This window comes from Crotalus tigris, unplaced genomic scaffold (assembly GCF_016545835.1).
Source record: "Crotalus tigris isolate CLP2741 ecotype Arizona unplaced genomic scaffold, ASM1654583v1 scf7180000017740.3459589, whole genome shotgun sequence".
NCBI classification, from domain to species: Eukaryota; Metazoa; Chordata; class Lepidosauria; order Squamata; family Viperidae; genus Crotalus; species Crotalus tigris.
The window spans coordinates 24,949-52,379 of record NW_024096607.1 but is presented as its reverse complement, the minus strand read 5'-3'; the positions used below and the strand labels follow the sequence as shown (position 1 = coordinate 52,379).

Below are 27,431 nucleotides of genomic sequence, written 5' to 3'. Positions count from 1 at the left end.
ATTGCACGTTAATTATTGATTGCACACAGCAAAAATAATTTCCCTGCGCAGCTGCCTATATGTTGCAGTTGGTTAGCCATAGGCCACGCAAAGTCGCTTCCTCGTCTCCTCCCAATTTATGCTGGGTAGTTCTTTTTGTAACAATATTCTAATTCCCTAACTTGCTTAAAAATCAATGCATAAAATAAAAGAAGAAAGCGCGAGATGTTAGGAACGTCTAGCTTAACGGTTATAAGCGAAACGTCGCTATCAGCAACGCAACGGCGCATGCCCATTTTATTCTAGTCGATGTATCGGTTTGTGCCCGGATGGGTAAAAAAAAGAGACAACCCCTCATTTGGCTTCTGATGGCTAATGTCACTCCTTGCTGTCTTCTGATTGGCTATATAAAAAAAAATCTACGTTTACTTCTTGTTCTGATTGGTTCCTCTCCCTCCTTGCAACCTGCTGTATTTTTCGGGTAGTACCAGCGCCGATTCCTACTCATTCTATCTTATCGCGTACATTTTCTGTTCATGGATTGGCTACCCAGGGAAACCTTTCTCCTCCTCTTTCTCTCGACAGGATAGACTCTCTTCGGAAGAGCGAATGAAGTTCGACGGTTAGAATTGGACTGTATTCCCTCCCTCGCGCCTTCTCTTTTGGCCCCGCCTCTCGGGCTCCTTGCCGCGAGCAGCCTCTCTTCGGCCAGTGGTTCGGGTGGGAGGTTGTCGGCTGTGTCTACTCAAGCGAGCTCTGAGGGGATTCCTTTTTTTTTTTTTCTCCCTCAGCCGTGCGCGCACCTCCCAACGCTTCTGGGATAACGGTAAGTATGGGGCAAGTCGAGCCGGGAGTGCGGCGATTGGCGGCTGCACCTCCGAACTCGCGTGGAGCTACAAGAAAAAAGCGGTCTTGGCTGGGATGGGTGACTGGGAGAGCTGTGCGGCTGGGGCTCTCTGCCTCTCCTCGTCTCTTGTACGGCTCCATGTGTGTTTGCGCGTGAATGCTCGCTCCGTATAATTGGAGGTGTAATTCGAGAGGGGATTGTGCCGGACTCCGCGCGCGTGTGCCAAAGCCGGCTCCAGCCTCGAGGGGTTGGGCCCCGTTTCTGGTACCCGCGTGACCTCTCATGCTGTTGACGGAAGGAGGAGTGACACCGCTGCTCTCGCGTGGTACTTGGTGCGCTTTACTGGGTGGTTAAATGGAAATACTATCTCCTACTGACTTTTCTCTCGAAATCTTGGCGATCCACCTGGTTATTTTTTCATTATCCGAAGTATTCGAGAGTGGACTCCGCTTCCTCTTTAAACTGGATTTGCCTGCCGCTGGACTTACGTGTATCTTTCTGCGTGGTTGTGTGAACGGGGCAGATAGTTCATTAAATCATCTCTACCTAATTTCGTTTCGTCTGTTTTTCTTCCCTCCATCTTTCAAACACAGCTTATATAAAACAGAAGTGCTAATGACGGTGTTTTCCAACGCACTGTTCTGATGTTACACATCATAAAGTCCTTATACAGCTGTTTTGTCTTTTGATCAACAAATTTTTCCTCCAGATGGAGGCAATATAAACATGGTAGGAAAAGACAAGAGTTATGGTTGTGGGCTCTTGTTCTTTTTTTCCCCTTGCTATTTTGCAAAACGGCAAGTCAGTTGACAATAAAAGTCTTCCGTGGAATTGCAGAAACAGCAAAATTTGTGGTGATTTTGGATAAATGAAATGAAAGTGACCAGTCATACTGGAATTTAATATAATGCAAACACTAGCAATAGTAAACAATCCAACCAGTGTCTTAAACTTCAAAAGAGTTGACTTTAACTAACTCAGAGAGAATGTAGGAAAGATCCTATGGGTGAAAATCCTAAAGGGGAAAACAACCCAAGAAGTGTGGGAAACCCTGAAAAATGCAATCATAAAAGCCCAGTCCAGCACAACACCAATGAGAAAGAAAAGCAAGAAATTCAAGAAGAAACCAGCAAGACTGCACAAAGATCTCTGACAAACTGAAAGACAAAAAGGACAAATAGAAAAAATGGAAAGGGGGGCACATAACAAAGGCTGGTTATCAGCAGATAGCTAGAACATGCAAAGATGAAGTCAGGAAAACAAAGGCTTGGAATGAACAAAGAACAGAAATTGCAACAGAAATTAAGGATAATAAAAAAGTTTCTTCTGACATATTAACAACAACAAAAAAGTCAAGGAAACTAGGTTCATTAAAGAGAGAAGATGGCAAGGAAATAAGAGGCAACAGGAAGAAAGCAGAGTTGCTGAACTCATACTTTGCATCAGTTTTCACACAAAAAGAAACTGTAGCCCGATATACCCCCCCCCCAAAAAAAACCCACTGGAAAAGACTTATTAGGAACAAAAATTAAAATAAGCAAGAAAATGTTAAAACACCTATCCGATCTTGATGAGTATAAATCACCGGGACCTGACAGATTAGCTGATGTTATCTGAAAACCATTGCATCATATCTTTTATAAATCCTGGAGCACCGGGGAAGTACCTGAGGTATGGAAAAGGGCTGATGTGTTCCCCATCTTCAAGAAAAGAAAAGAAAAAAACAGACCCAGAAAACTACAAACCAATCAGCCTAACTCAATACCTAGGAAGATCCTAGAAAAGATCATCAAAAAACAGATCTGTGAACAACTAGAAGCAAACAAAGTCATAACTAGATCTTGACAAACTCGAACAATGGGCCCTATCCAGTAAAATGAGTTTCAATGTGGAGAAAAGCAAAAGTTTTATATTTAGGCAGGAAAAACTAAAGGTTTAAGTGTAGATTGGGCGAGACCTGGCTTAAAAACAGTAAATGTGAGAGGGACCTTGGAGTCCTAGTGGACGATCACTTGAGTATGAGCCAGCAGTGTGCAACAGCAGCCAAAAAAGCTAATACAGTCCTGGGTTGTATAAACAGAGGCATAGAATCAAGATAACGTGCAGTATTAGTACCGCTTTATAAAGCCCTAGTAAGACCACACCTGGAATACTGCAGCCAATTTTAGTCACCATGTCACAAAAAAGAGAAATTCAGAGAAGAGCAACTAAGATCAAAGGCCTAGAGACTAAAATATAAGAAGAATGGCTGCGGGACTTGGGTTTGGCTAGTCCAGACATGTCAAACACAAGGCCCGGGGGCCAGATGCGGCACGCGAAGTGGTTTCATGTGGCCCACGAAGCCATCCTGGAAACAGTGAGGGAATGGCTCCCTCTGCCTTGGCCCCAGCCCTGGCCGGCCGGGAGCCAATGTACAAATTTGTGGTGGCCATCTATGCTGAAACACATTCAATCTTAGCTCCATAAGCCCCCCCCCGCATGGCCTGAGAGGAACAGTGAGGCTCCTTCAGTGAACCATGTCTTGGTACTTGCCCTGGTCCCACCCCCTTCTGCCAGAGACTCTCAGATCTATCCCACTCCTACCCAGACCCCCACAGGCATCCTTGATGCGAACAATGTGGAGCTGGCCATGCCCACCCAGTAGGCTACACCCACTCCATCCATGCCCACCCAGTAGGCTGCACCCACCCTGACCACACCCACCCAGCCCCCTGAGGGGAACCACAATGCTGATGTGGCCCTCAATGAAATTGAGGCTGACACCCTTGAGCTAGTCTAAAGAAAAAAAGAACTGGAGACATGGTGGCAGTATTCCAGTATCTGAGGGGCTGCCATAAGGAAGAGGGGATCACGTTATTTACCAGAGCACCAGAGGGCAGGACGAGAAACAAAGGTTGGAAACTGATCAAAGAGAGAAGCAACCTGGAATTGAGAAACTTCCCGACAGTGAGGACAATTAACCAGTGGAACACCTTGTCTCCATCACTGGAGATTTTTAAGAGACTAAACAGTCACCTGTCTGAGATGGTATAGGTTCTCCTGCATGAGCAGGGGGCTGGACTAGAAGACCTCCAAGGTCCCTTCCAGATTTTATTCTGTTCTATTTTATTCTAGGCTTAAAATATATGTTTTCTTAATATTTTCTGTAACCACATGGGTATTTTTGACAAAAAAAAAATTGCTTTAGGGCATGTGCACCAAAGATGATAGTATGTGCCTGGCTTTTGCCTACATTTCCAACAGTTAGTAGACATGTGTTTAAACATTTTTGCTAATCTTGCAGGTGGTAAATGCCATCTATAAAACATTTTTCTAAATTTTTTCTAAAACTATTGGAGTTATGCTGTTCAAAAGGAATGAATACTCTTTCAAATTCTCCCTAATGATACAAGCTGACAAGATAATTTTAAAGTCAACCTAGGCAAAAAGGAGGTCAATTAAACCATTGGGAGCTTGGATGCTTTCTACTTATAGTTTTTTTCAGTTTCCCAATCTTATGAAAAAGGGGGAAAATATTTATGTCCTAGGGAGTTTTGTTTTAATATGCAGATTATTATTTTGATTAAAGCCATGATTTGCAGAGTAAAGTAAGGGGAAACAATATTGAATGATCATAACTAAGCCTCACAAAAACAGGCTACAGAGATATGATTAATTATAATACAACTATTTTAGAGGAAGGACTTTTTCTATATAATAGTTTTTTCTTCAGTGTTAAAAATATGCCATATTGTAATCTCTCTTCATTGCAAGAAAGACTTGAATTACAATTTTAGCTTATTCTATGATTGATCGTTGTTTTCTTAATAGTGGCTTAATGTGGCTGAGCAGTATCTATAGTGCTTCCTCACCTACTAATTTCAGTTTCAATTTCTATATTTTGGTCATCTTTTTCTAGAAAAATAATTGCTGTCTCAGAATAGCTCTTTTACAATAGGCTATTTATATTGGTGGCAAAAAATAAAATTCCTGGTAGGGTAGTCAAAGGAAATAAAATACTTTTCACTCGTTTCATTAAAGAATAGTTACTATTTTTTAAAAAAGTATCAAGGATGGATTTTATGTCCCATAATTGTGCTATATTGTGCTGGCATCAAAATAGATAATTTTCTACTGAAATGAAAACTCATCTTCAAATAGTGATTGTAAAATATGACTCTACATTTTAACCATATATACCCACTTCCTCCTTTTTCTGAGTTAATCAGTTAAAAGGATAGGGTATATTACCTGGCAATATAGGTTGCACTTTTAAAAATCAATAAAATTAGTGAAATCTGGGATATAAATAGCCTTTTTTATTACTGAGCTTTCATCAACTTAACTGTTGACATCATCAGAGTAAGGGCTGAAGATTGAAAAGAGCCTACATACATGCTTGTGTGACCATTTTATTTATTTATTTATTTTATAATTTTTTTTGAATCAACATATGTTATTTTTTCCAATCAACAAGTTGTCTGGAGTTTGCTATGTTAATACATGTTCAGTTCCTAATCCTTCATTCTCTTCTTTAACCAAGAATAAAATAAATTCAAAATTTGATAGTAGTCAGTATCTTCTTTATCGTTAACCTCATAGTTAATCTGTCCATCTCTGCACATTCCAATATTTTCCTGATTATTTCTTCCTCTGATGGCAGTCCTTCTTTTTTCCAGTATTGTGCAAAAATTATTCTCGCTACTGTATTGATGTGTAAAATTAAATATAGTTTCTGCTTATTAGTCTTTTCAGGCATAATGCCTAGTAAAAAAAATTCAAGTTTAAAATCCACTTGTTCGCCCAATATTTTTTCTAACCACATATGTATATTTTTCCAATAGGCCTTTGCCTTACCACATGTCCACCAAATGTGGTAATACGTGCCTATATTATGTTTACACTTCCAACATCTATCTGACATATTTAAAACATTTTTGCTAATCTTGCTGGTGGAAGGTGCCATCTATAAAACATTTTATACAGATTTTCTTTGTATGAAGTTGACATTGTTAATTTATAGTTTCTCTCCCATAACATTTGCCATTTTTCTAATTCTATATTATAACCAAAAAATTTTGCCCATCTTATTCTTTCTTTCACTTATTCACTTTCCATATCTAAAATTAACAAAAAGTTATACATTTTCTTAATTAATTTCTCATCTGAAGTTAACAAAATCTTATCAAACACAGTTTGATCCTTGTAAAATCCATACGTTTTTACATCTTTTTCATATCTACTTTGTATCTATAAATGTGCCCACCAGGACAGGTTAATTCCCTGATTTTCCAATTCTTGTTTAGATTTTAATTTTCCATCAATATCTAAAATATCTTTATATGTCCATATTTTTTCAAAGTCTACTAGGTTTGGATGTATAAATGCCTCCATCGTTGATAATCACCCTGGAATTTTTGAATATATTTTAGCTTTAATTTTTTCCCATACTGTTAACAAGGCATTTCTTATAAAATGATTTTGAAAGTACTTATGGACTCTGTTTTTCCCGTACCATAAGAAAGCATGTCACCCCAATTGTAAATCATGTCCCTCTAAATACAATAACCTTTTATTTCTGAGTGTTATTCACTCTTTCACCCATGTTAACACAGATGCTTGATAATATAACGTCCATTCCGGCAACCCAAAACCTCCATATTCCTTAGCATCTTGTAATGTTTTCATCTTAATTCTAGTTTTCTTCCCCTGCCAAATAAAGTTCAAAACCAACGAATTTAAATCTTGAAAGAATTTTCTCTCAAGTTTTATCCAAATCGTTTGAAATAGAAATAAAATCTTCGACAACACATTATTACTGTAGCAATTCTTCCTAATATTGACAGCTGGAGATTTTTCCATCTTTCCAAGTCTAGCTTTATTTGCTTCAATAATTTTATATAATTGTCTTCTTTTACTGACAAACACTTAGCTCACAGGTCGGCAACCTGCGGCTCTGGAGCCGCATGCGGCTCTTTGAGCCTTCCCCTGTGGCTCCCAGCCTCCTCTGCCTTTGCAGAGAGAGACAGAGACAGAGAGAGGCAATTGCACTTCCCTGCTTCTCTCTCTTTCTCTCTCTTTCTCTCTCTCTCTCTCTCTCTGTGTGTGTGTGTGTGTGTGTGTGTGTAAAAGAGAGTGCACTCACAGTGTTCTCTGAGGAGCTGAAAAGCTTACTGGGCGGAGCTCCTCCCTTTGCTGCGTCTCTGCAGGAAGCAGGAAGCAGGAAGGGCAGGAGAGAGCTAGCTAGCCCAGCTAGGCTGACTCAGGAATTCTGGGAGTTGAAGTCCATGAGTCATAAAAGAGACGAGGTTTTCTACCCCTGAGCTTGTTGGACAACAGCTTGAAGCTTGCCAGGTGAGCAGCAGATAGGAGAGGGGGGAGAAAGAGAGAGAAAGAGAGAGGGAGGGAGGGAGAGAGTGTGTGTGTGTGTGGGGGGGAAGAGGAGTGGTAGACCAAGGGCAGATAGGGAGGGAGGGAGAGAGACAGAGAGAGAGAGACCCTTTTGACATCTAAAATGAAGATAACACTGCATATATCCCTTTTTTACCTTTGTGTGTATGTAATTTTATTCTCTTAAAGCATTCTCTTGGTGATCATTGTTTTAATAGTATGGATATTCCCAAGAGTCATATTTTTACTTTTATTTTTAATGTGTGTGTGTGTGTGTGTGTGTGTGTATATATATATACATACACACACACACACACACACACACACATACACAAACACACACACACACACCTATAATAAAGGTAAAAAGGGATATATGCAGTGTTATCTTCATTTTATATATCAAAAGGGTTTTGCGGCTCCCGGTGTTTTGTTTTTGGTGGGAAACGGGTCCAAGTGGCTCTTTGAGTGTTTTGGGTTGCCTACCCTTGACTTAGCTGAAAGATGAATACCTAAATATTTAACTTTTTTCAATATTTGTACCTCTGTTTTCTCTAGTATTTGCCTTTTTTGTTTATCTGTGAAGTTCTTTACTATTACTATAGTTTTTTCTTTATGTATTTTTAATCCTGCCATTTCTCCATATTCTTCTATCTTTCCCCATAGTTTAGGAATCATCTCTAAAGGTTCTTCCAAGATAAACACTAAATCATCAGCAAATGCTTTTAACTTATATGTTTCATCTTTTATTTTCAATCCTTTAATTTCTGTGTCCTGTCTTATCCTTCTATTTAGTACTTCCAAAGTAAAGATAAATAATAATGGAGATAGTGGACACCCTTGTCTCATACCTTTTCTTATCTCAAAGCTCTTATCTCCATTCACTATCACTTTTGCTGTCTGGTTGCTATATATTGTTTTTATCACATTTGTAAAATTCTTTCCAAAATCCATTATTTGTAATTGTTGAACCATAAATTGCCAGGAAACATTATCAAACGCTTTTTGGGCGTCTAAAAACACTAATGCTAATTGTTTCCCTGGGTGTAATTCATACTAGTCTAATACATCCATTATCACCCTTAAATTATTTTTAATTTGTCTCTTCGGTAAAAAGCCGTTTTGATCTGGATGTATAGACTCAACTAAGTATCTTTTCAGTCTCTCTGCCATTATTGAAGTAAAAATTTTGTAATCCAAATTGAGTAATAAAATCGGTCTATAGTTCTTAATATACATCAAGTCTGAATCTTCATTTGGTATCAAAGTAATATTTGCTTCTATCCATGTATTTGGAAGTTTGGCCTCTAGCAATAATCCATTACAAACATCTTTCAGTGGTTCGCTTAATATATCTTGTAGATTTTTATAAAGTTCTGCCGGTAGCCCGTCTGGGCCTGGTGTTTTCCCGTTCTTTTGTCGTTTTATACCTCTAATATCTCCATCATTGTTATTCTTTCTTCTAACATAGTTTTGAATGTCTCTAGAATCTTTGGCAATTTACTTTTTTCTAAATATTGAGCAATTCTTTCTTTTGCAGCCTCATCTTTGCTATACAGTTCCTTATAATATTTCTTCATTATCTTTTTTATTTCTTCCTTTTTAAATTGTAAACAACCTTTCCCATCTACTAAGTTATGTATTATTTTCTTCTCTTTCTGTTTTTTGAGCTTATAGGCTAGCCATCTTCCTGGCTTGTTGGCATTTTCAAAGAAATTTTGTTTTCTCTCTTTATTTGTTCCGCCAATTTTTCTGAGTCCAACAAATTCATCTTATGTTTTATTATTTCCATTTCTCTTTTCAAAGTCTTTTCCTGTGGGTTTTGTTGTAATTCTGTCTCTAACTTTCTAAATTCTTCTTTTAATAATAAATATTGCTGTCTTCTCTGTTTGTTTTTCTTTGCCATATACGTTATAGCTATGCCTCTAAAATACGCTTTAGCTGTATCCCATACATTTTGTAGTGATGTGTCTTCTTTATTTTCTTTAAAGAAAAATTCCATTTCTCTTTTGGCCAAGTCTATTAATTCTTTATCTTTTAGTATAGATTGATTTTAAATTCATCTTGGGTTTTTTTGTATTTCTTTCCATGTCGCTTTTAAAGGGTTATGATCTGCCCATGTGCCTATTTCTATCTCAATTTCCATCTTTAATTCAGGAGTCATCCAAATCATGTCAATTCTTCACCAAGATTTATGACTATTTGACTAAAAGATATATTGTCGATTTTGAGGATTGATTTCTCTCCAGACATCTTGAATTCCAATTTCTTCTGCCATATCAAAGAATGTCTTGGGTAATCTTCTTACGGGTTTTCCTGTTTTGAATGAATACACTGGAACGCCGGTATACAACAAACTCATCGACTGGTTTATTCCAAGGATGAAATGAAGTCAGCACTGGGAGTGGTACTTCTCCGGTGCTCTATAACTGTTTGCCACACCCTGTTTCCCCGCCCCCAGCCCCAAACCGAGATCCGCCTAAACTCATTAAATGCTCCACCCTCTCCCTGTGTCCTCCCTTTCACCGACGCCGTCCCGCCTCCTCCTTCGTTCCCGCCACCAAGTCCTCCCCAGCTTGTATCCCACCCGCCTGGTAAGTATTCCCCGCCCCCAGTCCACCCCGAACACGCCTGCACGGCTATCTAGTCTTTTCCGCCGCGCTCTATCTTGCAGTGTGCTGCTCTGCTTGGGTTCCGTGTCTATGCACCAGTGTCCCCCCGGCATGCCGGCATCAGCTGGAGTTCGGAACGGGCCAGCAGCAGCTGGTTGTCGGAAGGACCGGAATCCGGAGGCGAACTTGCGTCTGTCCATATCGGCATGGCGGCACTGGTAAACAGGTCGTAAGGACGCACAGCCCCGGCTCCCTGCCTGGTATGGTCCTCAGTTGTGGCTGCGTGCGTTCTGGCATACTCGGGGGTTGGGGGGGGTGCCATCCGCGTTCCCTCGTCCCCGTGTGTATGTCAAGCCTTTGGGGGCTTGACACTTTTGTAGTCCATTGTTCCATCTACTATCGCATTAAAGTCTCCTATTAAACAAATATTTTGGTATTCCATTTCTATTAATTTCCTGTGTAATCTTTGATAAAATTGTTCTTGACTATCATTTGGAGCATAAATTGCCACTAACAATATTTGTTTTTGATGCAAATATATTTCAACCATTACAATTCTTCCTTCTTCATCTGAATATATTAATTTAGAGTCTATTGTCTCTTTAACGTATATCGCCACCCCTCGTTTCTTTTGTTGTGCTGATGTATAACAAAGCTTCCCCATTTTTGGGTATTCCAAAAATTTGTAATGTTTTTTTATATGTGTCTCTTGTAAACAGATTATATCTATATTTAATTTCTGAAGTTTCCTAAAAATTTTATTTCTTTTTATTGGGGAATTTAATCCATTTACGTTTACCAAAAAATCTCATTTTTTTTCTCCATTTCCTCTTTCATTACTTGTATTTTGGCATAGTTGATCTTGTAGTCCTTTGTTCTCTGGCAGTTCCTTCTCCTTTACCTGTTTGTTCACTTTTCCCCCTCTGTTCTGCTTGTGCCATTGCTCCTTGGGCTGTCTCTCCCATCTGCTTATCCTCTTGTTGCTGCAATCTTTCATCCAAAATTACTTTATTTCTTACTTCAAAGTCCTCTGCTTTCCAAATTGAGTCCAGTCGATATCTTGTATTGTTCCAGTTTATTAAAATGCCTTCTGGTATTAGCTATCTGAAATTTACGCCTTTGGCAATCAATTTTGTAGTTAGAAAATGGTAGTGTCTCCGGGTAGTGTCTCCCTCACTTTCCTGGGTATCTGTTTTAGGACCACAATTTTATTTTTATATTGTAAGGGTTCCTCTCTCACTTTTCTCAGTACTTCATCTCTTGTTGATTTCTTCATGAACCTCACATGCACTTCTCTTGGTAATCTGTTTTTTCTTGCATAGCTTGAACTCATACGAAAAATTTGATCAGTCTCATTCTGAATATCTACTCGGTCTGTGTTTAAAAGTTCTGCCAACAGCTCAATAATCACCGTTTCTATATTTTCTTCACTGTGTTCAGGAATATTTTGAAACCTCAAGTAATGTTCCCCTTCTCTCATTTCTACCATTGCCATAGCCGGTTCTAGCTCTTGATTTGTTTCTTCCAGTCCTTCATTCTTTTGCAGTAACATTTCCACCTTTTTGTCAATGTCTTGAGTTTTATTTTCCACTTCCTGGATTTTCTGTTCATTTTTTATAATCTTTTGATTTTGAGCTTCAAATTGTGCCTTTATATCCGTAATTTCTTCACTTACTTTCTCCAGTTTACTTTGTGTTTCCTCATGGTTTTTCTGCAAAATTTGTTGAATTAATTTTAAAGAGGCCTGTGTTTCTTCTTGGGCCATACTTGCTTTTTCACGCTGTAGCAATGTGCTGACAGAATTCTGGGTTGTTGGGCTGGCTTGTCCGACAGAGGGTGCTGAAGAGGTTTTCTTTGCAAGTCTGGAAATATTAGATGTACTCATTTTATTGCTCACAGTCTTAAACTTATATCCAAAGTGTAATCAGGAATCAGCTGTTGTGAGGCAAAACTACCTCCTCCAGTCTCTTCTTGGATTTAAAATGTTCTCTTTTTCTTTTCCCCAGATAACGTCTATTTAGTCTTTAGCTAATGTCAACAAGTATAGCTATAAACAGTCTTTCATTTATTATCTCAGACCAAGACTTTGTTTTACTCAAGCTTTTCAAGGTCACTGTGTTTTTAATTCTTTAATTCTTAATTCTTATTTTAATTCTTATTTTTCGCCAGTAAATGTCCTCGTTGGCTTATTTATCAACTCTCCACACTCCGGTAGCCCGGTAATTTGTTATTCATTTAACATTTCCCCTTAATGTTAAATTGCTGCTCCAAAAGTCTCTCTGGGGGTCTTTACTCTTTCAAGTTCTCCCTTTCAGGGTCTCAATATTTTCAAACACAAGGAAAAGATTTCAGCTCACCCAGACATAACTTGTTGAAGATCAGCTGTTTTTCATAGCTTCCCTTCCGGCTGCAGACAACTTGGACTGCCTCGGCTCTTCTGGAAACCTTTCTTTCGCCCCTTTAGAGGAGGTATTCAGTACGCTTAGATTGATTGCCACCAAATCCAAGCTCCTGAAAGATCCCTCTTTCTTCGTTGTCCCTCCAGGGCAACTTTCCGTCCCTTTAAGAGATGCTAGGCAAAGTGAAACCGGACTGAGAGGCTGGAGACCCAGCCTCCTATGGCCGTCTCATTCCCTCACCAGAAGTACAATGCATTGTGTGACCATTTTAATGGTCAGGTCATAGAACATATAGTCAGCACGCCCGCCACCTGCTCGCCTGCATTTAGCCTCACTAGTTCCGGCTTTGATGTAAAAGCTGGTCTCAATCTGAATTTTGAAAAAAACCACCTCACAGTGGTTTGGCCCATCAATGTCACTGCGCTGCGCGCAGCCACACATCAGTTGTTAGTGTCCTCATGAGGCATGCAATCAGCCTGGTCACCCCCAATATAAGGTTGCACTTTATATTGTGCTTAGACTGAGATGGTGATTCTGTCTAACATTTTTTTCTGTGCAGTTTTGAAATATGCAAGAGGAATACCACACATAATTTATTTAAGACACTTTGATGTACAGGATTTTGAATAGATTGTGTTTAATATTTTGTGCACCTGAAACTGCATCCAAATAGTATAGGCCTATACTGGAAATACTTAAATGAAATAATAGATTTTTCTAGCAGAAAAAACTTTCTAACATTAAAGAATAAATTCCAGGAATATAAAACAGCACTGGCAAAGTTTCTTCTTCTTCTTCTTCTTGTGCCATATCCGTTATCGGATGTTGGCAATCATGTTGGCGATCCTGTTTTTATCAGCAGCCGCACGAAAAAGTGCTGCTGAGTTTTCTCCAAACCAATCCCTTAGATTTTGAAGCCACGATGTTCTTCTTCTGCCTGGACCTTGTTTGCCTTCAGTCTTTTCATGGAGGATTAAATGGAGTATGCCGTATTTTTCTGGGTGTCGCATCACATGTCCGAAATATTCTAATTTTTGTTTTTTAATTGTTTTGATGATTTCCCTTGGCTTTCCCAGGTGGCTTATCACCTCCTCATTTCTGATCTTGTCAACCCAGCTTATACGTAAGAGCTGCCTGTAAATCCACATTTCAAATGCTTCTAGTCTCTTCAGGTGGCCTTCTGTCAGAGACCAACTCTCTACTCCATGGAGCAGGATAGAAAAAATATAACATCTGACAAGCCCGAATTTCAGTCTTAGGCTTATGTTGTGACTGCAGAAGATCTTTTTCATTTTGAAGAATGCTGTTCAGGCTTTTTCTATCCTTGTCTTTACTTCAGCGGTCATGTCCCACTTTCATGTAGATTAGAACTGAGGTTCGTGATCCTTTCAACTTTTTCTAGTGGTATTCTTTCTGAATTTATCGGTAAATTAACGGGTTGTTTGCTGACCACCATGATCTTGGTTTTTGAGGTGTTAAGCTTCAATGGCAAGGATTAAAAAGAATAAGTAGTAGCTTAGAATATTTAAAGTTCCTTTGCACTTATAAAACTATCAAGTTGATAATTTTTGAATACTCATTACTGTGATATTCATTTTATATATACTTGGTATAAAATACAGCGGCATATCCTATAGTTTTGAACCTACTGAACTTCTGGTATAATGTACTACTGTTGATTTAAGATTGTGAGAATGGTGTTCTGCCACCTGAAGGATATTGGATTGGAACAGGCATTACAGTATGCACTACAAAATTTGAGAAGTGTAGTGTTTTAAAGTTTAATTGAAGAAAAATGTTGGTGCAAGAAAGTTGGCTTAGACCAGGGCTTTTCAACCTTTTCACCCATTGTACCACTTTTAGGATATGGCAATATCTGAGTACCACCAGTTGCCTAGCAAGGTGTCAAAAACTTGATGACCAAAAAAATAAAAAAGGAAAAAAGTGATGAAGTACAGGTAGTCCTTGACTTACAACAGTTCACTTAGTGACTGTTCAAAGTTACAATGGCACTGAAAAAAGTGCCCTCAAGCCACAGCCGAGCAAGATGCCTGCCTGCCCGGCAGTGCTTTTCCTCCTGTGCGAGGTTTTCATTGTTGTGAGCATTTCTTTTGAGGATTGGCAGTGGGAGTGGGGTGGGGGGGGTGTTTGGTTTTTATTCCCCCCGTCTGCTGGGTGGTTGCAACAGGTTTTGGTCACTTCACATGACCCTGGGACACTGTGACTGTCATAAATATGAATCAGTTGCCAAGCATCTGAATGTAAATCACAGGACCCTGGAGATGCTGCAACATTCCAGCTGATTGGCACTTCTGGGCTCAGCAGAAGCACCAGGATCAACGCCAAGCTCCAGCTGGAGCCTGGCGCTGATCCTGGCGCTTCCACTGAGCCCTGACAGCTCTGCAGCTCCAGCCATTTCCCACTTAGGCTTGTGTGGTGCTGCCACCGGTTCAGTTCATTCCCCTCCCCTGCTACCATTTTTCTAGGATGGTCGCATACCACCTGCCAGGTGCCAATGTACCACAGGTGGTACCCATACCACTGGTTGAAAAGCCTTGGCTTAGACGTTATACAATGTGTCAGAAAGGCTAACATGAAATATTTTATTTAATTCAACAGATGCAGTTTATGTTGCTTTTTAGTCGCCAGGGAAAACTGAGACTTCAAAAATGGTATGTCCCATTATCTGACAAAGAAAAGAAGAAAATCACAAGAGAACTTGTTCAAACAGTCTTAGCCCGTAAACCGAAAATGTGCAGTTTCTTGGAATGGAGAGATCTGAAGATTGTCTACAAAAGGTTGTATTGCCTTATAACCATAAAATGAACACATCTGAGAAAAAGTAAATGGGATCAGAAAAACAAGTGTTTTATTTCCTTATTATAGAAAATGTTTATTTAATTCATGCCTAAAATGCTAGTTATATATTTTAAAATATAGTGAAAAATTATGCAATTATTTTGTATGTGTGCGTGTGTATGTGATAGATAGATAGATAGATAGATAGATAGATAGATAGATAGATAGATAGATACATAGATAGATAGATAGATAGATAGATAGATAGATAGATAGATAGATAGATCTCCCACCTTTTCAGGTACTTACCACACTGGTACACTGCACCAGTGTATCACACGGGTACATTGCACTATATAAAATAGTTCTGTATTCAGTTGCCATATAGGTTTCAAAAGATGTTTATTTGCTGTGGTTTAAAAAATTACTTCAAGCTAGAATCTAATTTCATCAAATATAGAAAGTCCACCAAAATTTTTCTATACTAAACATACATTTTTCATAGATTGCCATTGTAATGGTTATTTATATCTTTAGCTGAACATTTGTCTGACACCAATTCTGTATGATTCGAATTTTGATTTGAATTTTGAAACTGCTCCCAAATCTTAGTACTTGACATCATTTTTTATAACAGGTTTTGTGTAAGTTAATTTATTAATGCTGTATTCAATATAAGGATAAACTTCTATTGAAGTATCCTATTCATTACTTTAGTTTTTTAATGTGCGTTAAACATAGTGGTGCTATGGGAGATTGGATGTGTGCTACTTACATTTAAATTGAGATTGCTAAAGTGACCACCTGGAGTGATGTTGAAAAGAAAACTGTAATCTCTAATCAAAGATGTTTTGTGACAATTTTCCCAAAGAATTCAAGCATAATGTTTAAGAATTGTTTACTAAAATTATAAATACCTTATTTTCTTGTTCAGTCAAAGAATGGATGCATTTTGAAAACAGAATAGCAATGTTTTTTTTGTTTATTGCCATGCTGTAGCCATATATTTTCATGTGAAATAAAGAACTCAATGATTTATGTTTTTTCAGTGATGATCAAAGTGTTTCACAGACTCCAAAACAATGTAATAATCAAATAGTCAGTGGAACATAATGTGAGAACTAATTATGTAAAATACCTAACTAACTATAACCTGAAGAGCTGTTTTAATAAAGCTGCAATATATACATCATCACTGTGTGGGGAAAAAAGTGTACTTCCGTATTGATACATAGACTCTTCCCAATTTATGTAACATTCTATTTCAGAAAGACTAAATAACTCATATAAATATGTGCTGAAGACAAATTTTTATGCAGTTTGAAATTTTTAGAAATGGTTTATATGCCTTAACTTATAACTTATATAAGTCAGCACTAAGAAACTGATGAAAGATTGTCTCCTAAGATTGCTACATTAAGGTTTTCATAGTCCTTGTGTAATAACCATGCAAAAATTTCTACCATGTTTAATTTTTATCTTGTTTGTGGAAGCAAAGCTATATTTGCCTTTTTGGATGTTTGTATTTCAAAACTCTCAGTTAAACACACTTCTTCTCAAAGTCAGACTGAAAGAGTATTTGCGCCTTTGCGACTTCTCTGTGGTAGTGGTCCCTGGAGGGCGCCTTGGTTTACTGAGGAGCTCCGGGAGATGAAGCGCCACAAGAGACGTCTAGAGCAACGTTGGAGGGCCAGTAACTCTGAATCTGACCGATCACTATTAAGAGCCTATCTTAGGACTTATTTAGTGGCGATAAGGGAGGCAAAGCGTGTTCACTTTTCCGCACTTATTGTGTCCGCAGAATCTCGCCCGGCCGCCTTGTTTAGGGTGACCCACTCCCTTCTTAAAGTGGAGGAGGTGGAGGAACCCTTGCAGGGGTGAGCTGAGGAGTTTGTTCAGTTTCTCTCGGACAAAATCGCTCAGATTCAGAGAGATCTGGACTCCGACTGGGCAGTGCCAGCCGAGATGCCGGGGGCTGGTCTTAGTCATGTTATCTGGAGCGAGTTTGAGCCTGTGACCCCTGATGAAGTGGACAAGGCTGTGAGGGCAATGAATGCCGCCACCTGCTTATTGGACCCATGCCCCTCCTGGCTGGTTTCTGCCAGTAGGGAGGTGACACGAGGCTGGCTCCAGGCGATAATCAACGCCTCCTTGATGGAGGGGTCTTTCCCGCAACCTTTGAAGGAAGCGGTGGTGAGGCCCCTCCTCAAAAAGCCTTCCCTGGACCCAGATGTTTTGAAGAACTTTCGTCCTGTCTCCAACCTCCCCTTTGTGGGGAAGGTTGTAGAGAAGGTGGTGGCGTCCCAACTCTTGCGATCCTTGGATGAAACTAATTATCTGGACCCTTTTCAATCTGGTTTCAGGCCCGGCTACAGCACTGAGACTGCTTTGGTCGCACTGACCGATGACCTCTGGCGAGCCCAGGATAGGGGTCATTCCTCTATCTTGGTGCTTCTTGACCTCTCAGCAGCTTTCAATGCCATCAACCATGGTATCCTTCTGCGTTGTCTCGGAGAGGTGGGGGTGGGCGGCACCGTATTGCGGTGGTTCTCCTCCTACCTCTCTGACAGGTCGCAGTCGGTGTTGGCGGGTGGACAGAGATTGACCCCTAGCTGCCTCGATTATGGGGTGCCTCAGGGCTCGGTCCTGTCCCCCCTCCTTTTTAACATCTACATGAAACCGCTGGGTGAGATCATTCGGCGACACGGGTGAGATATCATCAGTATGCGGATGATACCCAATTGTATATCTCCACCCCGTGTCCTTTCAGTGAAGCAGTCGACGTGATGTGCTGGTGCCTGGAAGATGTGAGGGTCTGGATGGGGGTGAACAGGCTTAGACTCAATCCTGACAAGACCGAGTGGCTCTGGGTCTTGCCCCCCAAGGGTCATCTTGATGGTCCATCATTAGTCCTGGGGGGGGGGTAAATTTACCTCAGTGCAGGCACGCAACTTGGGTGTCCTCCTGGACTCACAGCTAAATTTGGAACAACATCTATCGGCTGTGGCCAGGGGGACCTTTGCCCAGGTTCGCTTGATGCACCAGTTGCAGCCTTATTTGGACCGGGAGGCTCTACTCACGGTCACTCATGCCCTTGTCACTCAAGACTGGATTACTGTAATGCGCTCTACATTGAAGAGCGTTCTGAGGCTGCAGTTGGTTCAGAATGCAGCTGCGAGAGTGATTGTGGGTGCGCCAAGGTACACCCACGTGTCACCTATCCTCCGCGAGCTGCACTGGCTTCCTGTGGGTCTCCGGACACAATTCAAGGTGTTGGTTATCACCTTTAAAGCCCTTCATGGCTTAGGACCAGGTTACTTACAGGACCGCATACTGCCGCATAGTTCCCAGAGACTGGTGAGGTCCCACAGATTGGGCCTCCTTCAAGTCCCATTGGCCAGACAATGTCAGCTGGTGGGCCCTCGGGGAAGGGCCTTTTCTGTGGTGGCTCCGACCTGGTGGAATCAACTTCCCCCCGAGATTCGAACTGCTCCCACCTTGCCAGCCTTTAAGAAAGCATTAAAACTCTCCTGTTCCGGCAGGCCTGGGGTTGATGTCCCCGGGGGGGGGGGCGGGATACAATTGGGACATGCTGTATGAATGTACTTATTTTACTGTTTATTGTTATATTTATTGTTTTAATTTTGTACGCCGCCCTGAGTCCCTAGGGATTGGGCGGCATATAAATTTTAAAAATAAATAAAATAAATAAATAAGTATATACAGAAACAATGAAATTGAGTGTTCCTGAAAACATAAGAGGAAATATTTCATCATTTTTTGAAGAAAAAAGCAGTATTGTGGTGCAAATTCTTCTTTTGGCTTATCGGCATTATTGTGGGCACCATTGAGGAACATGTATAAAAAGAACAGGGTAGCTGCTCTTGTCTTTGATCCCCATTGTTCTTCCCAATGGGTCAGATTAGTAATGAAAGTATAACTGACCCCTTTGAAAATTCTTACAATTATACAACTTTTAATGCCATACTTTTATGGCTGCTTTTCTTGATGTCATAACTACCCTTCCCCTTGTTTCTTCTGGCTTTGACCATCTAAACCTCCTTTTTTGTAGTTTGGGTTATAAGTAGAAACAGAAAGTTGTACTGTACAGTAAATTAATTAATGTGCTTTTCTATATTATTGTTTTCATTTGGCCATCAATTGTTGGGCACACACCCTTTTGTAAGATGTATTTATTAATCAAATTTGTATTACTGTTCATCTCACAAAAAGGCAATCTGGTAATTTAAATTATGATGAGAATAAAAACTCACCTCTCTAGAAGAGATCAGAAACTTTTCAACAAACTTTCTTGTTCTGAACAACCATACTTCACAACCAATATTTTAAAAAAGTGAAGGGGATTTTAAAAGCATTTTTACTAGTTCATAGTTACCTTAAGTTTACTTTTAAATACTAAGTCTAACATTTTATTGTCAATTTCTCCAATTATGACATTTTAATTTTATTTTAAAGATTGAACATTTTTGTTAAACTGTTATTGAACATAGTTAAGATTGCAAAAGTCTGTCATGTCCCTACTAAATTAAATATGTGTCTTACAGGTATGCAAGCCTCTATTTCTGCTGTGCCATTGAAGATCAGGATAATGAGTTGATAACCTTGGAAATAATTCATCGTTATGTAGAATTACTTGATAAATATTTTGGAAGTGTAAGTTATTCCCTGTATTTTTTTTCTAGTTTTTGAAAATCTCAGAGGTAGTTTCATTGGTTCTCAGTGGAAAAGAGAAGTAGCAGAAAGATTTTTCTCTCTGACACTTGAATAAAGCCCATCAATAAAATCAGGATTCCATAAAACAGCATAAAAAGTAGTGGTTACCTGGTGGGACAGAAAGAAACCAGAGAAAATACTATTCTGAATTCTTCTTCAGGGAAATCTCTGTTGTAGGATGAGATATTTTTCTATATTTTCATGGCAGAAAATTTAACATTTTTGAATTTGAAAATATGCAGTGTACATTGAAAAAATAGCCTGTTCACAAAATGTCATCAAAATGAATATGACCAATTACATAACACTACCAATTTAAATTGGTACCCAGTAGCTCCCTCCAAATCTCCAACGCTTTACCCCTAGGAAACTCTGTGTATTCAAAGAGATTACTGCAAATTTGTTACAGACTGGTGCCTTGGTTTGCAACTCTTTATTTAACTTTTTAATTTAATTTTTTTTAAAGTTAGATGGCCATAGAGCTTGCGAGCACAGTAATAATCCCATGAGTGCTTTTCATTGTATCTTGTGGCTAAAGACGATTAAAGGAATAAAGGACATTTTTTGCAAAGAGGACTAGTTCATAGTTATTCTGCATGTTGTCTTTAAAATGCTAGTTTACTCATATATTCATTATTTTCTCCCTTTATTTTGTCCAAAATTGGTAATACAAAAATTAATTTATGTAGCACTGTAGGCTACCCAAGATTCTGCAGATGCTGATCAGGCTAACAGTCAAATTAAAAATGCAATATTACCATTAAGATATTAACATCAGTAAATATCAAATAGATGTAATCAATAAATAAACTAATGTATTAAAAATAAATAGCTAATCAGTGAGCCATAAATAAGCTAATTAAGGACTGAATGCACAGAGACAAAATACTTTGGCTAGTTTATAAAATGTCAACAGTGTTGCCAGGGTAGTGGTCATTCATAGTTCTGGAAGGGAAGCATTCCATAGATGGTTGCAGAGAACTCCTTTTTGGGCATTGCATCTTTCTTTTTTAATATTTTCTAGGTCTGTGAACTTGATATCATCTTTAATTTTGAGAAGGCTTATTTTATTTTGGATGAATTCCTCTTGGGAGGAGAAGTTCAAGAGACCTCCAAGAAAAATGTTCTTAAAGCCATTGAACAGGCAGATCTATTACAAGAGGTATACAATTTTTGTTTCTTTGTTAAAGCACACCAGCATGCTGGGCTGATACACATTATTTTTTTTCCATTTCTTCCAAGTTGCGAAAAAGCTTTTAATAACTTCTAACACATAATGCTTTTATTTTTTGTATATTTTATGCTGCTACATAATTGTATTCGTATGGATTTAGCCACTTCTCTGTTCAACTTATATTCCGTCTTTTTTAATTAATTGAATGATTGAATAATTTTGTTATACTTATATGTCTCTTTGCTTTTCATTGTTGAAATCCAAAAATTAGATCCTTTTTAAAACACTTGTGGTCATTGCTATTATTAAGTGTTTTTTAAAAAAGTCATTTTGTTATAGCTAATGTAATTTGATGAGTAGTAAGTGGATTGGATTGGAACTATATCTGAACTGCTAATTATTTCATAACTTCTAGTTTTTCTGGCCTGTAGTGCCTAAAACCCCTTGGCCTAAAGTGATTTAAAATTTGAACTTGGATGTTAATATAGTAGCTAAAATATATTTCTTTATTTTTTTATTAATTTAGGAAATGTTTTTCTTGTTTATCTAAGTGTGACAGAGAAGTAAATAATGCCTTTTCATCATTCTTTTATACCTATACTCTTTAAACTGTAATATAATAATACTTATATTGATATATTGTGGTAAAATAATTTTGAGTATAGCTGTATCACGTTAGCAAAGTCAGTTTTGTATGTTGCTTTAGGGAAATTGTGCTTGGCTTGCTATGTAAATAGAAACAATTGGGATTTTTTTTGCTAGCAGTACATGGGATATGTTAATAGATGCATTTATTTTATTCTCCAGCATGATGAGTGTAGAATTCACCAGTGGGTAATTTCAGCCTTCCTGCTCAGAAGAGACTAAGTCAGAACTTTAGCCACGCCTCCCTCTGGGTGTGTCTTCCCAGTTTTTGACTTAGTCTCAGGCTCAGTAGGGCGCAGAATTTGTGGCTCGTTAGTTAGACTAGGTTACTTGGCTTTTAATTGAATTTATTTCCTTTTTTAACTTTGGATTCATTTGGCCCAATTTGCTGTTGGATACTTAATCAGGCCTTTTGGCTTCGAGCCTAACAGGCCCTGTGCGAAAGCTGCAGGCCATTCTCGGGTGGGGCTTTCAGCCTAATCAAGAGGATCAGCGGGAGCACAGATCAGCCGGCCAGCTGGCTTGCGGCGAACGGAGCCTTTCCAGAGCTCTGACAGACCGGAGGTTTTCTTCTTTTACGATTTTCATCAAGGCCACAAGGCTCTCTCTGAAGCTAGCAGTTTCGGATCGCAGCAGAGGCTGCGCAACAAACAGCAAGTGCCTTTTACGAACGGGGCGAAGAGGGCTTTGCTTAATTTGGCGGATTTCTAAAAGCCTTTCCCTAGCAGGGGCTTCGTTACTTCTCTTCCCCTTCTTTCAGCTTGTCGCCATTTTAAGAGGCACTGTAAGGGCGCAGCTGCCATTTTGACTGTGTGCTCAGTTGCGGCCGCCATTTTGAGAAGGCCATCAGGCACTGCCGCCATTTTGTAGGGACCTTGCGTTCCTCTGTGATCTATTGGGGCCTGCCTTGATTATTGCCTTGGCCTGCTGTGTCCGGCCTGTGCCGGGGGGAAACATTTAATATCATCTCAGGATAACTTGGAGTGTTATCAGGAGATCCAATTGTGGTTGCCTCGTTGTATTTGTATTATTATTCTAACTACTCATTGAGGTCCAGGTACTTATCCTTAATACCTGTAATATTGCTATAACTACTCATTGAGGTCCAGGTACTTATCCTGTGTGAGTGGAGCAAAAGGGAATTTTATTTCAGAACCACCTGTTCCAATTAGTCTGTGGTACTTTGCCACAAGGCCTAGACAGGCAGTTCTAGGGAACTGTCTGGCTGTCCTTTGCCATTGCTGTTGTTCAGAGCGAGGATTGGTTTTCCATCTCTGACAACTTGATCTGCGTGTTTGGGTTTCCCCCCACTTCTGGATATCTCCTACCCGGATTATCCAGACTGCAATGGCAGACAGTTCCTCGCCCAGGCATACCAGGGCTCTGGTATTTCCCCTGCACAAACAAATCACAGATCAACTGATATGGGTGCGGGGGGGAGAAGCCAAGACAAAATACTTATCCACCAAAGAGACCCAAAGGCAGCCAAGCGAGAGACCTCGAGGAGACATCAGGCGCTGGAGAGGGAATTCTCCAAAGCCCAAAGGCTCAGCTCCAGTGAAGCTGAAGTGGTTCCCCCCATTCCATTGGACACTTCTCCATTTGAGCCTCCATTTGCGCCTTCCCAGGATGCCCCTCGGGCATGGTCTTCTCAGGGGGAAATTGAACAGGTTGGTCCCCCTCGCTCCTCCTCTTCTTCTATACAGCCTGGTCCTGAGGCAACGTATGTCCCAATGGAGGTTGGGGCTAGTTCTATGAAACAACGAAATATATGGTCTGAAAGGCAGTTTCAGGCATTCATGCACCATGAATATATGCAATTTGTGTTATCCTCTAGCAGTACTACGGTAGAGGAACAGTGGTCATCTCTGGCCACATCACCATCTCCCGATAGCACAGAAAAGAAACTTTACAACATTTCCTCTTCTTTTGAGTCCCTTTTAGAGGTGCCTGCTGTGGACACTCCTCTAACCTCTCTGTTTTTTCCACTTCTGCAATTCCAGGGGATATGGATGAGGCTCTGAAGGCAGAGCCTACAGGCGGTCCAAGTGTCGCCAAGGAGGACTCCCCCATGGGGGTCGCCTGACACTGTTCAGCGACGTCTGGGAGGTCTCCACCACAGACTCTTGGGTCAGGGAGGCCATAAGATACGGTCTCTCTCTAGAGTTTTACTCTCCTCCCCCAGATCGTTTCGTACAGTGCCCAGTATCGCAAACACAACCAAGGCAGAGCTAGTAGCCACGGCCATCTCCCATTTATTAGAAATCGAGGCCATAGAACTTATCTCATGAGATCGGAGAGGAGAGGGATTTTACTCCATTCTGTTCGGGGTTCCCAAAGCCTTCGGGGGATAGAGGGCGATATTGGACTTAAAGGGTCTGAATCACTTTCTGACCTACAGAAGGTTCAAGATGCAGACCCTAAAGGTCCATCTTGGCCAGCATCCAAAAAGGGGACTTTCTCTCCTCCATAGACCTTACAGAGGCATACTTACACATACCAATACTTCCAGAACATCGCAGGTTTCTGCGGTTTTGTTATGAGCATTGGCATTACCCATACAGGGCCCTTCCTTTTCATCTCTCTTCTGTCCCAGGGGTCTTCACAAAGATTTGGCAGTATTGGCGGCTTACCTCAGGATGAGGCCAGTGCACGTGCAATGCTATCTGGACGATAGCCTCGTGCAGTCCAGCTCTTTCCAGTCAGCTCAGTCAGACCTGGAAATCATGATACATACGCTTCAAGTTCACGGGTTCTCAGTGAAATTCAGAAGAGTCACATGGCCCCCACAAGGCGCTTCCTTCATCTAAGGGCGATAATAGATTCAGATCCTTGCAAAGTTTATCTTTCACAGGAGTGTCGGGTCAGCATCCGAAGACTCGTACATCAGGCTCGGAGAGAGAAAACAGGGCCATTGGTCCTGCTGTCTCAATTCCTGGGAAGGATGGTTTCTTGCATGGGGATCGTCCCATGGGCCAGACTTCACTCCAGAAGCCTTCAGTGGTTCCTCCTTCCCTTCCAGAAATGGAACCTCATTGCTTCCACCAGAAAGGTCAGGGTTCCTCACCATACTCTGTCATCTTTCTTATGGTGGGCTACCTCCGCCATGGCCGAAGGAGCCATTTTCAAGGAGCCTCCCAGGCTCACCTTGACCACAGATGCCAGTGTGTTCAGTTGGGGTGCTCATCTTGAGACTTATCTGGCTCAGGGACATTGGTCCCGGTCGGATCTAGACCACAACATAAATTGGCTTGAACTCAGAGCCATCCACTTAGCACTCTGCTGGTTTTCCTCCCTAGTGTTGGGAAAGCACGTCTTGACTCTGACAGACAAGGTTGCAGCCAAGGCTCATGTCAACAAATAGGGAGGGACACGGGCCTGGTCACTCATGCAGGAGGCCTTAAATCTAGGCCTGTGGGTAGAATCCACCCTGGGTTCTATCAGGGCGGAGCACATATCGGGGGAGGCAAATGACAAGCAGGTTCCCTGAGCAGGGTCACAGTATACCAATCGGAGTGGCACCTGGAACCGGTATTGTTTAGAGAAATCTTGATCAGGTTTGGTCATCTGCATCTGGATTTCTTTGCCTCCCCGATGAATGCCCAACTCCCCACGTTCTTCACCAGGTTTCTGACACGGGGGGTGGAGGGAACGGACACCCTCTGGTGCAAGTGGCCGGGAGGACTGCCTTAAGTTTTTTCTCTCCTTCCGTTGTTACAGGCTATCTATCACTCTTGCCACCGTGGAGGATTCCCCCGGACTGAGTGGCTCTCAGCCAGGGGACTCTTCAACATCCAGATCCATAGTGGCTCCAGTTGGCCGTCTGGCACTTGAGCGGGAGAGTTTAGCTAGGCAATCCTATTCATCTGGGGTGATCTCGATGATTCAAGCCTCAAGGCGCCCCTCGACCAGTAGGATTTATGACGCCACGTGGAGGAACTTCTGCACGTGGTGCACTAAGCAACAGATCAGGCCGCTTTCAGTCACCATTCCTAACATATTGGAATATCTGCTGGGAGGTTTAAATAAGGGCTTATCGCCTAACACTATCGGCAGGCAGGTTGCGGCCTTGTCAACGGGTCTTACCTGTGACAACTTGGTTCCTCTATCACAACACCCGGTGGTTAGTACATATCTGAAAGGGGCGGCTAATGCTAGACCACCTGCGGTACATCGCTATCCATCTCGGGACTTGCCTAGGGTGTTACAAGCTTTACCCTCTCCTCCGTTTGACCCTCTCAGGTCTTGTTCTCTTCATTTTCTTTCCTTGAAAGTGGCATTCCTCGTAGCTATCAATTCAGCCAGGAGGATTTCAGAAATGGCCTCACTCTCAGGAGTGATCTGTGTACCTTTTTGAGGATAGGGTGGTCCTTAGATTGGACCCTTCCTTCACTCCAAAGGTTAATACATGGTTTCATAGGTCCCAGGATCTGGTTCTTCCAAACTGTTGTCCTAATCCTTCACATTGTTTGGAAGACAGTGGCATAAGTTGGATGTGCGCAGGGTTTTGAGACATGATGTCAAGCGAACCTCGGCCTTTCGCAAGTCAGAGGCTTCGTTCGTGTCTTTCGGCCCTCCGCCATGGGTCAGAAAGTCTCCTCTTCGACCATTGATAGGTGGATCAGAGCATGTATCGCTCGGGCTTATCTTTTTCAGTCACTTCCAGTTCCTACACACATCACAGCTCACTCGATGCATAGCGCAGCTGCATCAGCGGCCTGGTCCACCCAGGCTTCGATCGAGGAGATCTACAGGGCAGCGATGTGGTCCTCCCTGTCCTCATCTGTCAAACATTACAAGATTGATAGATTTGCAGCGGTGGGCGCTGCATTTGGTAGACGGGTTCTTCAGCAAGTAGTTTCTTCTCAGGGGACACAAGCCTAGACTTTTCCCTCCCCGTAGGGACATGAGCGGCTTTGGTATGTCCCACCGGTGGATTCTACACTCATCATGCTGGAGAAGGGGCGTTGTCTTACCTGAACGCCTTTTCTCAGCATGATGATGTAGAATCCACACCCTTCCTTTGAGGCAGTCTAGGCAGGTGTCATGGATTATTGGAACCATTGCGCCAGACTTCGTCATGGATACTTCGCCTCATCAAAAACTGGGAAGACACACCCAGAGGGAGGCGTGGCTCAAGTTCTGACTTAGTCTCTTCTGAGCAGGAAGGCTGAAATTACCCACCGGTGGATTCTACATCATCATGCTGAGAAAAGGCGTTCAGGTAAGACAACGCCCCTTCTGTTCCCTTATCATATTCTATCCCTGTTATCAGTTGAAATTCTTAATATAGCTATTTAAGAGAAATGCATCTAGTTGTATTTGCTGATAAAATGTAGTTTTCTTGGTAATTAGCCATTCTAGAAGAAACTGATTATTTGAAAGCTTTACTTATTTAAAATATTTACTATAGATATTAATGAAAAAGTGGAAGTTTTTCACATATAAGTTATTAACATAGTGTCTTATCACAGATATTGGCAGGAGAAAAGACAAAAAAATTGCTTGTTTGTCTGCTTTAGGGAAGATGCTCAAGGTTTTCTTGAAGTAGCTAAGAAAATTTCCTGGTTGCTTCTTCTGAAGAATATTATTGCCGTGAGGATAATCAAGGAAAGGATAGGAGGTCAGGAATTGTTACAAAATTCCCAAGGAATCCCTACTTCTATAGCTCAATGATTTAGAAAGAAGTTAATTATATAATATGCTAACTATAATAAGGTGACCAACTTTTTTACAATGAAAAGGAGGACACAAATAAATTGAAGAAAAAAATATCGTAAAAGCTGGCTCGGCCCATGGAAGGTCAATCGCCCGCCACGCCCCCGCCAGCACCGGTGCCATGCCGTGTAGAGTGGGCCCCGCAGCTCCCAAAG

At 40.9% G+C, this 27,431-nt stretch overlaps 1 protein-coding gene across 5 annotated transcripts in view; it reads left to right on the top strand.

Annotated features, from left to right (window-relative positions):
• Positions 1-456: 456 nt before the first annotated feature.
• The window catches only part of AP1S2 (adaptor related protein complex 1 subunit sigma 2), a 46,591-nt gene continuing 19,616 nt past the window's right edge, over positions 457-27,431 (top strand). For 3 of the 5 annotated variants that reach the window (XM_039339873.1, XM_039339875.1, XM_039339876.1), the window contains exons 1-4: positions 458-805; positions 14,826-15,004; positions 19,571-19,679; positions 20,764-20,901. In XM_039339873.1, the coding sequence (XP_039195807.1) occupies positions 14,826-15,004; positions 19,571-19,679; positions 20,764-20,901 (426 nt within the window). In that variant the 5' untranslated portion in view covers positions 458-805. Of the gene's footprint in view, positions 806-14,825; positions 15,005-19,570; positions 19,680-20,763; positions 20,902-27,431 lie in introns of all 5 variants that reach the window. The other 2 variants (XR_005556331.1, XM_039339874.1) reach the window with 2 other exon arrangements.